This window comes from Orbicella faveolata, unplaced genomic scaffold, assembly GCF_042242905.1.
Source record: "Orbicella faveolata isolate gen_17 unplaced genomic scaffold, um_ofav_v1 contig_2, whole genome shotgun sequence".
NCBI lineage: Eukaryota > Metazoa > Cnidaria > Anthozoa > Scleractinia > Merulinidae > Orbicella > Orbicella faveolata.
In genome coordinates, this window is record NW_028301547.1 from 20,346,771 (window position 1) to 20,359,975 (window position 13,205).

Genomic DNA, 13,205 nt, shown 5'->3' on the forward strand with positions numbered 1-13,205 from the left:
GTTTCAGGGACGAAAGCATATTTTGAATTTTACCTTTGACTATTTCGTGTTCATGAAGATATTAGAGAAGAATGAAGGCTCTACCATAATAAATTACTTAACACAAGATATTAAGGTTCGTAAAAAAACATTAAAAAATTTTGAGTGGTTGCATATCGGGTTAATTGTTTTATAGCTCTGTGGCTATTCAATACCTTTGAAATGTTGAGTCTTTTTGTAGACTTTAAGACTCCCAATCCTCTAGTTAACTGAAATATTGTAAAACAACCCTTTAGAAATCGTTTCTCTTCGTCCAATATGACAATATTTTAAATTCAATAACAGATGCAAATTTTTCTCCGTAGAGATATTGATGCATTAGCAAATCATTCATAAAATGATCAACAGTAACATACATAACGTCATTTCAAGTTACTCCGTCGCCCAACCAAGTCCAAACCATGTTTTTCCTATTGGCAACACTTGTGACCTGTGTTCACCTTAGCTACGGCCAGTTTCCAAATGGCACTAATGTATCGACTGTTGAGTTTGACAATGGTAATTTCAACGTGTCGTGGATGCACAACAGGACAACCGATCAGCTACATTTTGCTGTTGACGTGAACACGACAGGCTGGGTGGGGTTTGGTTTTACTTTCACGCCGAAGAAAATGGTCAACTACGATGTTATAGTCGGCGGCCGCACGAGCGCTGGACGGAATTACTTGAACGTGAGTTATTCGTTGATATCTTTCAATTTGTGCTTTAAAATTAACTTCTGCAATATGTAATTTGTATCCTTCCCCTGGAACCCTCAGAATAACAGAATGACATGATTAAAAAAAAAAACACTAAAGAAATAAAACTGAACCCAAAGTAAACAAGGATGACCCTTTCGATTCACTCGCAAGATCTGAAAGCAAATTCTCCTTCTTGACTACTATGCGATGTCATTTAAGATTATAGTTCTGGAAATTTACTGGTGACTCGAAACAGCATCTCAGAGTTGATGTCTTTCTATATTCTTATCGCCTACCTGCTTGAAAATGTATTGGTGTTGTAAGGAGCATTTATCCATTACTCCTGGGAGTGAAACAGGGTTAAGGAAGATCGAGGCGGATCACGGACGGCTAACTAGACATATTATGAATTTTTTTTTGGAATCGAAAACTAGCGAATACAAAGATAACCTTATCTCCACAAAACATGGTAACAATGGAAATCCGTGTCCGATAAATCCATAAGCAGCTTTCCTGTGCACGAAAAGGTATTCTTCGCAATTCATTTATGCTGTGGCCCACAGCATAAATGAATTGAGAAGGTGGGGGGAGATGGACCTTCTTAAAATCAGTTTCAGCAAGAGCCTCTGTCCGTCCTTTTTACGGATGTTTATTTGACGATTTAGAAGACACCTTTGTTCACGTATATATTTCAGAGCTTGTGAAAGCCAGTGTGTATTTACTGCTCGCGGTATTATAGCGCGTAAGGATTGCATTGAGACGAGAAGGTTGACGCCCAACTCATTAAGGATCGAGTTCGATATTCATTCAGTTTGCACTCAGCTCAAGAAATGTTAACTTACGATATGCAAAGCCGAAACGATCGACGTTTAACAAACTCACCATTCTGGTTCAGGTTCGCTGCAAACCTCAGAGACAGTGCTTATTTCTCGTGGTTGTCCAGCTTGTAGACTGAACGGTTTATAAAAATCCGTATCATGCAACATACATAACGCGCGCATGCAGAGCCATTGCACTGCTCGTTTAATGGACCTTTAATGATTCTCTCATTTCTGTAATCGTTCTAGTCTCCAAAATTCCTGACTAATGTTCTCTCGATTAACTATCGGGACGATTTGCGCATTAGACAGGTTAAACATGACGTTTACGGCAAACGGCAAACGGCAAAAATGAAACTTTTGTCGTCTCTCTTCAGCTGTGTGTACAGTAGAGTGAAATTATTTGTATTTGCAATGAATAGTAGGAGACGTTAGTACATTTTTGTGGGCTTTATTTACGGATTAGAAGAAAAGAACTGAAAATCAGAAGTTGTCTTTGCCGTTTGCCGTCTGCCGTTAACGTCATGCTTAACCTCTCTAATATTCGTAACTATTTCATGCTCCTCCTTCATCGAGGAGATCCACGCATCTCTTTATAAATCAGTGATTATTAGTTCAAACCAAGAGGGAGCGAAGATTGACAAAACTACCGCTGGATTATTTGATTTTCGTTCGGATCGGAGAGCGCCCTAAAGCTTCCTTTGAACGATTCCTACTTTGTCGTTTTGTCATGCAGCCTATATTTGATCAAGGCGGCCACAAATACTGGTTGACGTAGAGTTATCAAAGAGTTGCTGAAAGGTCACGGAAAGGAGATATATCAATGCAAGACTAATTTTAGTTTTAAAATGATACCGAAAAATACTTAAGATCTAGCATCTTCCACTGAATCCTACTGCCTTATACAAACTCTTCTATAACTAAATATTTTAACAAATCCTCGATCCCTGATTTCTTCCTAGGATGAAAAATCAAACAATTGATATTGATCATAAGAACATTTAACTTTGTTTTCCTATACTGATTTTACTGTAAACCACTCAGCACATTTACTCTTTCACTTTTTTGGAGATGAGTTTTTGACCACTTTCAAGTAAGAGAAAAAAAAAATTAAAAAAGTCTGCGATATCTGTTCCAAAAACATGTGCTCGCGCCTGTCAACAAAAGGTTCTCCAAGACAGTTCTAATAATTAAAGCCCTTTTCAAACTGAGAGTTTAAAAAACATTTGTATTTATATAATTTGCGAATCGTTTTCGCTTGCATTGTACATCAATCTTGTGGAAAATCATTATCTTTCCTTGAATAGGACTTCTACACAATGGGGCTAGGTAGACCTAACTTGGATGCAAGCCAAAGTTACACATTGGACAGTGCAGCAGAGCAGAATGGCATAACATCACTCCGTTTCCGCCGTGCCAGAGACACAAATGACATGCGGGATATTCAGTTTAACGTAGGTAGCTTTTCACGGTAGTGGGTTTTGTCAGGTGTTAACGAAAAACTGAAGAGAATGTTGTTTTCTGAAGGGCTGCGTGAACGAAGCCAACCTCCTTCCCAGGACTTCTCAAGTAAAATTTGTCAGGGAAAAGGGAAAGGCTCTGGGAACGAGGCTGCTGGGAAGCGAGAAGTAGAGTTCTGTGATGATAGAAAAGTCTGAGGCAGAGTGCGAGTTTCCCAACGCTAAAGGTTTATTCGGGAAATACGTTATCAAAAACTTAGACGTCAAGTTTTCAAGTAACAACTATTATAATCCATCAAATATTTTCGCTCGCGTGCGATTGGTCTAAACGTGTCATGTGACCGAATATTCTCCAGCTAAAACTGGGGAATATCCGAGAATATTCACCAATTTTCAAAACTGCGTGTGTTGCGAAAAATATTTGAAGGATAATAAACGCAATAGCCTCCATTTGGCGCAAAAATATGCACGGATATTTGTTCTTGGACATTATCTGTTCCTTGAAGCTCACAGTTTTCTTCGAGCTACGCTCTCGGAAAGCTGCTCGCTTCTCGGAACAGATAATGTCCGCCGACAAATATCCGTGCGTATTTTTGCGCAAAATGGAGGCTATTGTTTATGTAAGCCAAGGAAGAAGAAGCTTTCGTAGCAAACGTTACCGTTTGGATGAAGTAGTTCCAACTTTCTGGCCGCGCGAAAATTGGGTTGGGGAACGGGAGAAAAGGAACAGTATTTTCCTGTTTTCAAAATGACTGAATTATTAATTCTCCACCCCAGGTCACCACCCGAGTGTATCTAGTGTGGGCCTACCACGAAACTCAAGATGCAAGCGACCCGAATATGTTTGGCAAGCACACTTACAGAAATTACACCATGGAAACCTACCAAATCGTCTTTGAAGGACTGGACATACCGTCCACTCCTCCGCAGACAACACCAGCAATGACCACAAGACCGACATCCTCAGCTCTTCCACTGGGTGTCAGCTTCCTGTCGATCTCCATGGCGTCAGTTCTGAGCATCTTGGAGCGTTGAAGGAACTTGGGTTTCGTAGCACCACTTATAGCGGACTTTTTTTTCAGTTGCTAACCGGTTTGCTTTTGCTGAGCTATCTGATTGGTTGAAAAAACCCGGCGTGCAACTTACTCTAACCGATCAACCAAAACCATGGGTTAACGCGCTTTTCTCGTGCTGTTTGCCGCGCTTTACCCTAGTAACCGGCTGCATGCATGGTTTTGCTTAGATCGAGTTCCACTTAGCTAATATTTGGTTCGCTGCTTTATTGGCATGATTGTCACCTGGATTGTGATTGTTCTGAAGCAGCAGCTTATGATATATGCTTCTGTTGGATTTGATTAATTTGGTTTTGGCTTTTACCTTAATTAAAACCACTCTAGAGGAACATTTGTCGTTCATTTGAGCCGTTGTCATTTTAATATCCCTGCAGTGATTATTCTGTTTGTGTTAGTTGTGCATTTGATAGCTTGGCAGAACCTGTCACGTGACCTTGAAAGATTTACCGTAAATTATTCAAGTTCGTCGTTTGTAACCCATGTTAATCTTATTTCTTTAGTGATTCTTTATCTTAGTAAACTTTTATTTTCAGGTTTCGCTCAACTTAAAGGTAATTTTGTGCGAGGCCAAAATAACTCAAAATAACGTGACCGAGCTCCTTTAAATCTCACAAAAGTGGCATCTTCGTTACTTTGATTACGCCTATTCCATTCTAAAATGAGACGAACTGAGGATGAAGGAGTGAAGTGCGCTTCTTCATGCTTCAAGGTTTCATGACTACGTTTCGCAACGTGGGCGTATCACATCAAGCACACCGTTTTGAATATTGCCTCCATTTTAACCTTAACCGCTACCCGGCAAAAACGTTTTTGATTTATTTTGATAAAATACGGGCGTGGCACAGTCTTCCCACTTAGAATATTCCGCAAGAGGGGCTCAGAGCTTAGATGGATTGCTTTCTATACATAGCCCCAAGAAAAAAAAAGTCCAAATTATTATACACATTTTTTTCAAGTAGCTACAAAGTTCCATTCAAACTATTTTAATGTTGCCAAGGCAACACATTTTTATGTCACGTGCACCCAGTGTAAACCAAACGTTCTTTAACTACAAGTTTAGAGTTCCTTTGCCAGGAGTTACCAAACAAATAGGAGGTCTAAATTATCAAGACCCACCTTAAACCATAGCTGTTTTACATGCAGTTTAAAAGGTTTTGTTTTATTCGTAAGACTGGTTTGTAAGCTTAAAATAGAGCTTCCAATTTTCTTGACAACAAAACTAAAAGGAAATGGCATATAGTAATAATCATTATTATTTATTAATAATAATTGGACGTTTGATTAAAGCTATAAAGCTGTACTTTGATACATACATCACTTAGTTCTTATGCTATGCACTTTCACTGTCCCAGTGAAGAATTCATTTCTCTACAATAGTAATTATCAAGTGTCGTACAGACAGGGGAAAGCACAGCGTGTAAGTCATAAAAACCAGAGGAAGCTATATCTGCTGAAAATTGTCTCCCACATTTAAATACAGCTAGAAAAGTTCAATCAAGTACTGTAATTTACCTTCTCATTATGTCCAAACTTTTAAGGAGACTTGTAAGAACTAAAGCTCAAAACTCATGAACAAAAACAACGGCGAAAAAAGTAGAAGGGCAGTTGCCTCCAAGAGATTGCAAGAAGCTGCTAGTTTTCTCTTACCACATGTAACTACTTAATAACCGAGGGTGAGGTCTTTACACGAAAATCTCAAACTTACACCTTGCAGTATCGACTGAGCGATAGCGAGGCCAATATGGCAAAGTGGAGGTATGAGATTTTCCCACAAAGACCAAACGTTTGAGGTTAGTAAGTTGTTTTTTATATGGCTTTTTGCTTTGTTTCTGCAGTCCCATTATTGGCCCGTGGACATCAAAGGAGAATAATGCCCTAGAATTAGCCAATCAGAGCATGTGTTATATAAACTAAAGACATAAGTCATAAAATAAAATGCCCCAAAGACACGAACCAAAGATGTGAGCAAAATGGGAAGGAAGGGATTAACACTTCCCACTGCACCACTTCATCCGGGGGCTTCTCCCTTAACATAACCTGTCTTTGTTTTCAAAACTACAGTTACGAGAAACTACCAGCTTTGCGAGATAAAACAAAGCAAAATAACGTTATAAAAATAGAGTGACTGTCAATAGGCCATTTACAAGTTGCTTTTTACTTCTTTCAACACAGTCTTCTTGCAAAACAAATCACGAGAAAATAAGGAACATGCAGGTAGAGGATATTTTCTCATGAATGGTTTTGCAAAAAGACTTGCTCTAATGCAGAGGTCAAGGGCAAAATGAAATAGCCTATTTCAAGCATTTTTTATTCCAAACAGTTTCCACAGGGCTTTGGAGTATATAATATGTACTATCTATATTATTATGAGTAACATGTATCAAGTCAGTGACATATCACCTGATTAGTTACATGTACTTAGGATCTTCGGTCTTCTATACCAAACTCAAGAGTTCCTAATTAAGCACTTACAGGAGAACTGCATGTTTCTTCACCACTCCGCATGGCATTTTAACTACTTCAAGATTTTTGAGTTTAGTTCAGAAGAAACAGAAAACTCAACACAAAACTTCTAAGACCAGACTTAAACATCTTTTTGAATATTGCAGCATACATCCCACCTAACAAAACCAAAGACAAGCAAGGTCTACACTAGTCTTTGTTCACCTCTCAACTGTCTGGCAATGCATCAACATGTATTAAGTTCATTACACTGTACAGCACAAAAAAACTTGTAGCCTCCCTAAAAACACAGACATGATTTCTAACAAATGTTTATCATTGTCACAACAACAGCCGTATCGCAGTAAGGACAAATTCTTGTTGCAGCTCCTATTTCACTGAAACTGTCTTATGAATAAGAGAATAAGATAAATCCTTCCGCTTGTTATTGTAAACCCACATGTCTGTAAGCGAATGTATGAACCGCTACCCTTTCATCATGTAGCTGTAAATTTCGCAGCTTGACTTCTCACTCTTTTTTCATACTCTGATCTATTTTGGCTGAAAAAATAAAATCACAAAAACCCAACATTATTTCTCATGCACAAAATAAACAACAAAACAGATTCAATATTGCATCCAAAAACAGAACTCATAAGCGAAAAGGTAAATTTTCACTTTGCAGTGCTCGGTATTTATACCCAATTCAATGTAATAAAATTCAATTAACAATTTAGCAACATTGTGTAGTTCCAGAAAATATCCATACCTCCCCCACAGAAGGGATTTTTTCCAAGACCCCCCACCCCTATGGAAATTCCAATTAAACTTGATACATTCTTTAAAGTTTTTGGTCTTAGAGAACCTCCACCCCCCCCCCCCCGCCCCCCCTGGAAATTCAAATCCCTTCTGTGGGGGGAGAATGGATATTTTCTGGAACTGCACATTACCACCACCAAAAAGGTTATTTGTATTAGAACTTTATGTTAGTGTCCCACTGTCAAAAGGTACTTTAAATATGAGAGGCAAAGGCTTCATGAGTAGAAAAACAGATGTTACTACCAATACCAGGATGCAAAGAAAACAAACTTTTGGGTTTTAACAATGATGTACTAGCCTGAAAATTAGCCTCACTAGCGCCCCAAAAGACCTCCTCATACAGTAGTTTTGTAGATTCCCTAAGAAACTTTTCTTGCCCAGCTGGTAAGAGACGGACAAAATCAACAAGCCTGACTGGAAAATCTGCTAGCCTCAGGCTATTGGATATGACATTCTCTGCACACTGCAATACCAGGGCTGTCAAAAAGGGCAGCAACCCATAACACCTGCCACGGCTGGGTATGTTGAGTGGACCGTTGATGTTTGGGGTTTCATTAAGAGCCAGGCACCTGGCAAATTGACTGGGTGTGAGGATGATTTTGTCCGCCTAGTCTGACCATCTAGCAGAAAGTTTTTCTTGTAAAGACGTTCAGTTCAAATAGTTTTGCCCGCCTGTGAAAACCAGTTGTACTCCAGCTGCAAACGTTAATGAAACTCCTGGATGTTATGGGTGAAGTTGCCTGTAGTTGATAAAATTCACTCAACAGGTAACACGTTTGTTACAGGTGTGAAGATCAAGGCTACAGGTGAATCAAAACTTAATGAGAGCCCTGAATAAAATGAGTTTTCACTTTGGAATGCTTTAGAGTGTAAAATAAAAGATACATGTACAAGGAAATGACCAAGAATTTCACGGTAACGATTATTTCTGGTACCGTGTCGTGACTGTGATTCAGAATAATGGAACTGAAAAACTGTTTGCCACGGATATCTTCAGCCTTGCCGAAAAAATTCAATTCAATTGATTAAAGTTTTTTTCCTGTTCTAATTCTCAAAAAGTAGAGTAATTTCTTTGATAAGCACTTCAATTATATATGACACTTAAAACGTTGTTTTGCATCAGCCGTCCACCATGTGGTATCCATCCCAAAGTGCATTGCATGGTATGTGCAATGCAGTCTGAGACAGATTTAAGGTGGTGGAAGAATGGTTGATAAAGGGTAAACCAGCTACATTTGTTGATTTTCATCCCAGCAATCTGCTTACATGGAATCTACTGCGAAGAAGAAGAAGAAGAAGTACAAAAGTTGACTTTGTATAATTAAAAAAAAACATTTGGGAAGAGGTAATGTTGTACTGATTTCAAAACCATTTCCCTGTTTCGGAGAATATCACATTGTTTACAGTGTATAAACTTAAGCTTACTGGCCAAGATCTATGCCACTGAGAATGTGTAAGCTTATCTAAATAGTTTTGTTTCATTTTCACACTATTTTCGTTTTCTTTTATGTTTCCAAATTGGGTGTGAAATTTTGTCAAGAAAATTTTCCAATACCAATCGCATCCCATGATCGAAGTGCTACCAATGAAATTTGAAATCCTAGGGCTTGTGTTGCAGCACTTACCAGTAGATAGTGTATGCTTCTGCTTGAGCAGGATCTTTTATGTTTGGATCATTCAGTAAGTCTTGAATTCCCAATAGTATCTGAAAAGTTGATGGTGTGTTTTAAGTAATATATCAACCACAAAAGACCGTGTTCGACCACATTTCCGAACACCAAGAAGAGAGCTCAAAATACGACGTGAGGTGAAGTATTTTTGATGAACTTTGAGGTGTTTGGAAATGTGGTCAAAAACTGTTTTAAGTGTTTGATATATCTTCTCAATCAAAACTAAAACTAAGGAGAAAGTGGAGAAACAAAATCGTAAAAATCTATGCCAATTAAGATGAGATATCCAAACACTGTCATGGTCATGATTTCCTTTGTTTAACTTGATGAATTATTGAGTTTGAGAAGAAGGGATGAACTGTTGTTTCAGGCAACAGTTGTGACAAGAATTCCACCCAACTGGTCTATTAGTACATGATGAGAAACTAAACTGCAGTGTATCAGGCCCACTATTCATTTTTGGTGTTTGTTTCCTACCTATGCTCACCTTCTCCCTTTCAAAATGGGACTTGAAACAAATATTGCAGACAAATGATTGCTTTGAGGGACCAACATTAAAACTGGAAACATTTCCTATCAATGTGACATTTGCTATTGTAGTAAAAAGTCGTAATGTATGTCACACACATCTCTATAAATTGAAAAGTGCATGTGTGGATGTCAACCACCTCATTAATTATGGTCATGGTTTCATCTAAAGTACTGTTAACATGTAAGTTGCAAGTCTCAATTTGAAACGTAGTCTTCTTTGTTATATCCAGAATCCAGATTCCAGAATCAAGTTTTTGGCGCTCAAGTTTCAAGTATCTAGTTTTGAGATTCTTGAATAGCAATTGAGAGGAAAAAATTTATTCTTTGAATATGGAATAGCAATGAACGCTTTGCCTGCCTTCATTTATTCATGCAATTGTACTGTATTTCACAATATAACGTTCAAATTGTCAGTCTAGAGTTAATGTAGAAACTATTTTTACCTGTTTTATAGTGACGGCAGGTCTCCAGTCTTTTTCTTCATCCAGGAGCGACAAACAAACTGTGCCAGATGGATATACATTAGGGTGAAAGATTGGAGGTTCAAATTTACCTGTAGATACAGAATATAATTACAAAAAAAGACAGTACAAATATTATTAGTCTGCATGAGGTCCAAAGTCAGACCTTCTGATAGGGAGCGATAAAAACCCCCGAAATTATGTGAAATTTTTGTAGCAGTTTATGCTACAAGAACAGGCTATTATGCGATAAATAAAGCAAATTACACAATTTTTTCCTGAGGCAAAGGCAAATCTTCTTGAAATGACATGTAGATAAATGATTTTTCCAGATAAAGCGTTAACTAATGGTTTATTTTGTTAAAATTGTATGATTTTTTGTGAATTATGCGATTTTTCATGAATTGTGTGATCGGATGGGATTTGAGGTCGATTATGTGAAATCGCTCAATTACATAATATTAGAGGACCTGTGAAGTTGTCCATACCACCCAAGCAAAACCAGTCACAAGTAAATACACTAAGGAGTACCACAAAGCAAAAGCCCTTTTCACGCTTAACTTCATCACATCACAGCATATTCCAATAATTTATGTATGTAAGGCAATTTTGGGTAATTTCGTAGTTTCTGCCCGAAATTGCCTTGCATCCACATTAGATCACATTGTAATGTGAATAAGAAAAGTACGCAGTGAACAGGACTATTAGAAAAATTGTCATGTACCCTCTCTCTGAAAAACACTCTAGTCACGGCAAGAAAACTGACAGCTTGATCCATCTAGTTCGTTGGTTATGGAATAACCATTGAAGTTCACTTTTGTGGAAGGCATACTGGCCTAATGTTTAGTGCGCTAGACTTTAGATCAACAAGTGCAGTTTCAAACCCTACATCTTACTGGGGCCACTGTGTTGTGCTCTTGAGCAAGACGCTATACTCTCACAGTGTCTCTCTCCACCTTGATGTATAAATGGATACCAATGAATATAGTCCTCCATAAGAAAAAAGATGGCAACTGGTACATTTAACCATAGTCCTTAGCACACGAAAACCTTAACAACGTTCATAAAAACGTACAGAAGAGTTATAAAATCTTCAAACCTAGGCTACACAGTGTCCTTAGTACAGGGAAAAATATTGTAAAAATTTGACTTTCTTTGTGCCTTATAGGCTGTGTTAGGTTCACAAGGCATAAAACATGGTAAAATGTACAGCCACCATTTTTGTCCTACGGAGGTCTTGGGGGTAACCCTGCAATGGACTATCATCCCATCTGAGGGAGAGTAGAAATACTCTTAGTTGCTTCTGTTCATTCTACAGAAACTGGAGACAGGTGATGGCCTGATGCCAAATAGTCCACTAGGCTCAAATGCAGACTTAACCTACTGAGGTTCACACCCTGAACAAACTTAATTCAGTTCCTAGTCAAAGTATCATGCCTGCCTTTTCTCTTTCTGTCCGCAAAAGGATCTTACACACTAAGCTTCAAACTTTGATTCTCAAATCTGTATATTTGAAAAATTATTGAGTCAACCATATTAAACATAATTATTATGGTTTACTAGCCTAATAACTGGCAGTTCTGGTTACATAACAAAATAATTTCAGTATAAAGCACTTCAATGTGAAAAAAGCTGACGCATGAAATGGTTTCACCTCGCCAAGATTTCATTGTCAAGTTTTAAAATGCTTGTTATCTTATTGATTTGCTTTCGACAAGCCTAGCTTATCCAATAGCAGTGGAGCTATGAAAAAGTCAGAAATAAAATTCTTGTCAGGAACAGATTCATTTTAAGATGTATTTTAGTCTAAAAAGATGTTGAACAAACTTATCATTGGTATTACATGCAGCTATTAAAAATTATATGTTGATGAGCAATATATTTGTTTGGGTAGAAACAGGAAGTCGAAGAATAACAAGGAAGTCTTCATGCAAAGTTGCCAAAAAGACTTGCTAAAAATAAATAATAAAAGGAAATATGTAAATGTGATGTGTTTTACATAAATACACAAAGTCAGTGAAAATCAGTTTAAGTAGTCACAGAATTGACAAGGCACAGAAATTAACAAGCAAGCACTTCATGGAACCACTAATCACTTAATAATGTGTACATCTTGAGGGACACAATGATAAAAACTCTCCCCAACGTTCCAAGTGATAACAATAATTGAAATAAAATATCAAATAACAGTGTGATAAAATAAAACGTTAAGCATTATTTACGAAGATCAAATTTCTTACATTTTGGTGGAGATGATGGGTAGTCCTCCTTGAAATTCATCTTCAGCTTAAAAGAGCCTCCTTCCCAAGGAGTCTAAAGCAATGAATTAAAAAAAAAATGATTTATCGATCTGTAGACCGACTTTTTCCGCAATCTATGTTGAATAAAAGTTTCAGAGTTCTTGCCTTAACTTGAAAACACCATGTGATCATTGATATAATATCTAACGTCAGAATTGTGAGATCAAAGTAAAAGCATGCTCATATTATAAAATGTTTGAAAATATTCCCACTGATTTTTCACGAGTTCTTGAGAGAAAGTGACAATGACAACAGATGATAAAGGGCCGGTATGAAAGGAAACTATCCAAAATTTATCATTGTTATTATTTACATCTACGTACCGCTTTCTTTCCAGGGATCGCTACAGGCAAAAAAAAAAAAATAACAATCATTATTTCGAGATGGCAAAAAGTTTAAATACGTCGTGTGATTATCAATCGAAAGCTAAGCTTGGTATGTTAAGATATCTTGAGATACCTTAACTAACTCTAATGGTTTGAACAAGAAGATTCTCGTTTCTCTTACCGCATTCCCAAATCATAAGGTTTAGAGTACCATCAGGATTTTTCAATGGTTTGGCCACAAATCCCTGCAAATGTAAATTGTTTTCATTTAAGAACAGCCATTCAAACTCATTTGTAGTTAAAATCGATCAATTCAAACATTTTAACTGAGGGGAAATGGGGTAGAACAACTTACAAACGGATGTTCTTTGCGCCAAGCTTTTCTTTCTTCTGCTAGTCGGCCCAAAGCAATACCAGACATAACTTAATAAATTCAACTCCTCAGAATCAAGTTTTCAGCACAAAGGAAGGTAATCCTGGAACTTTACGAACGATTCCACAAAAGTCATGCAATCCTGTCAACGACGACTTTTTCTCTTTCGGGGTACCACGTGACACACTTCCCGCGTTACAGAGCGCACGCGCA

General features: G+C 37.7%; 2 protein-coding genes across 2 annotated transcripts; one reads left to right on the top strand and one right to left on the bottom strand.

The window, feature by feature from the left end:
* The first annotated feature begins 372 nt into the window (after window positions 1-372).
* LOC110046079 (DBH-like monooxygenase protein 2 homolog) lies at window positions 373-5,382 on the top strand. Its single transcript, XM_089290189.1, has 3 exons — window positions 373-710; window positions 2,845-2,991; window positions 3,775-5,382. The coding sequence occupies exons 1-3, from the start codon at window positions 441-443 to the stop codon at window positions 4,030-4,032; spliced, it is 675 nt and encodes a 224-aa protein (XP_089146315.1). The 5' UTR covers window positions 373-440; the 3' UTR covers window positions 4,033-5,382.
* On the bottom strand, window positions 5,308-13,179 carry LOC110046078 (SUMO-conjugating enzyme UBC9-A). The gene is made up of 7 exons (XM_020751749.2): window positions 12,975-13,179; window positions 12,801-12,864; window positions 12,617-12,636; window positions 12,234-12,306; window positions 9,976-10,085; window positions 8,957-9,036; window positions 5,308-7,073 (listed from the first exon to the last, which is right to left on the bottom strand). The coding sequence occupies exons 1-7, from the start codon at window positions 13,038-13,040 to the stop codon at window positions 7,010-7,012; spliced, it is 477 nt and encodes a 158-aa protein (XP_020607408.1). The 5' UTR covers window positions 13,041-13,179; the 3' UTR covers window positions 5,308-7,009.
* Between the last annotated feature and the right edge of the window lie 26 nt (window positions 13,180-13,205).

Coding starts and splice junctions, on each gene's coding strand:
- LOC110046078 (XM_020751749.2), bottom strand. CDS start 13,040: ATGTCTGGTATTGCTTTGGGCCGACTAGCAGAAGAAAGAAAAGCTTGG. Junction 12,637..12,800: donor CCTTATGATTTGGGAATGCG/GTAAGAGAAACG, acceptor TTTTGCCTGTAG/CGATCCCTGGAAAGAAAGCG. Junction 7,074..8,956: donor GAAGCATACACTATCTACTG/GTAAGTGCTGCA, acceptor TTATTTTTTCAG/CCAAAATAGATCAGAGTATG.
- LOC110046079 (XM_089290189.1), top strand. CDS start 441: ATGTTTTTCCTATTGGCAACACTTGTGACCTGTGTTCACCTTAGCTAC. Junction 711..2,844: donor CTGGACGGAATTACTTGAAC/GTGAGTTATTCG, acceptor TTCCTTGAATAG/GACTTCTACACAATGGGGCT. Junction 2,992..3,774: donor TGCGGGATATTCAGTTTAAC/GTAGGTAGCTTT, acceptor TCTCCACCCCAG/GTCACCACCCGAGTGTATCT.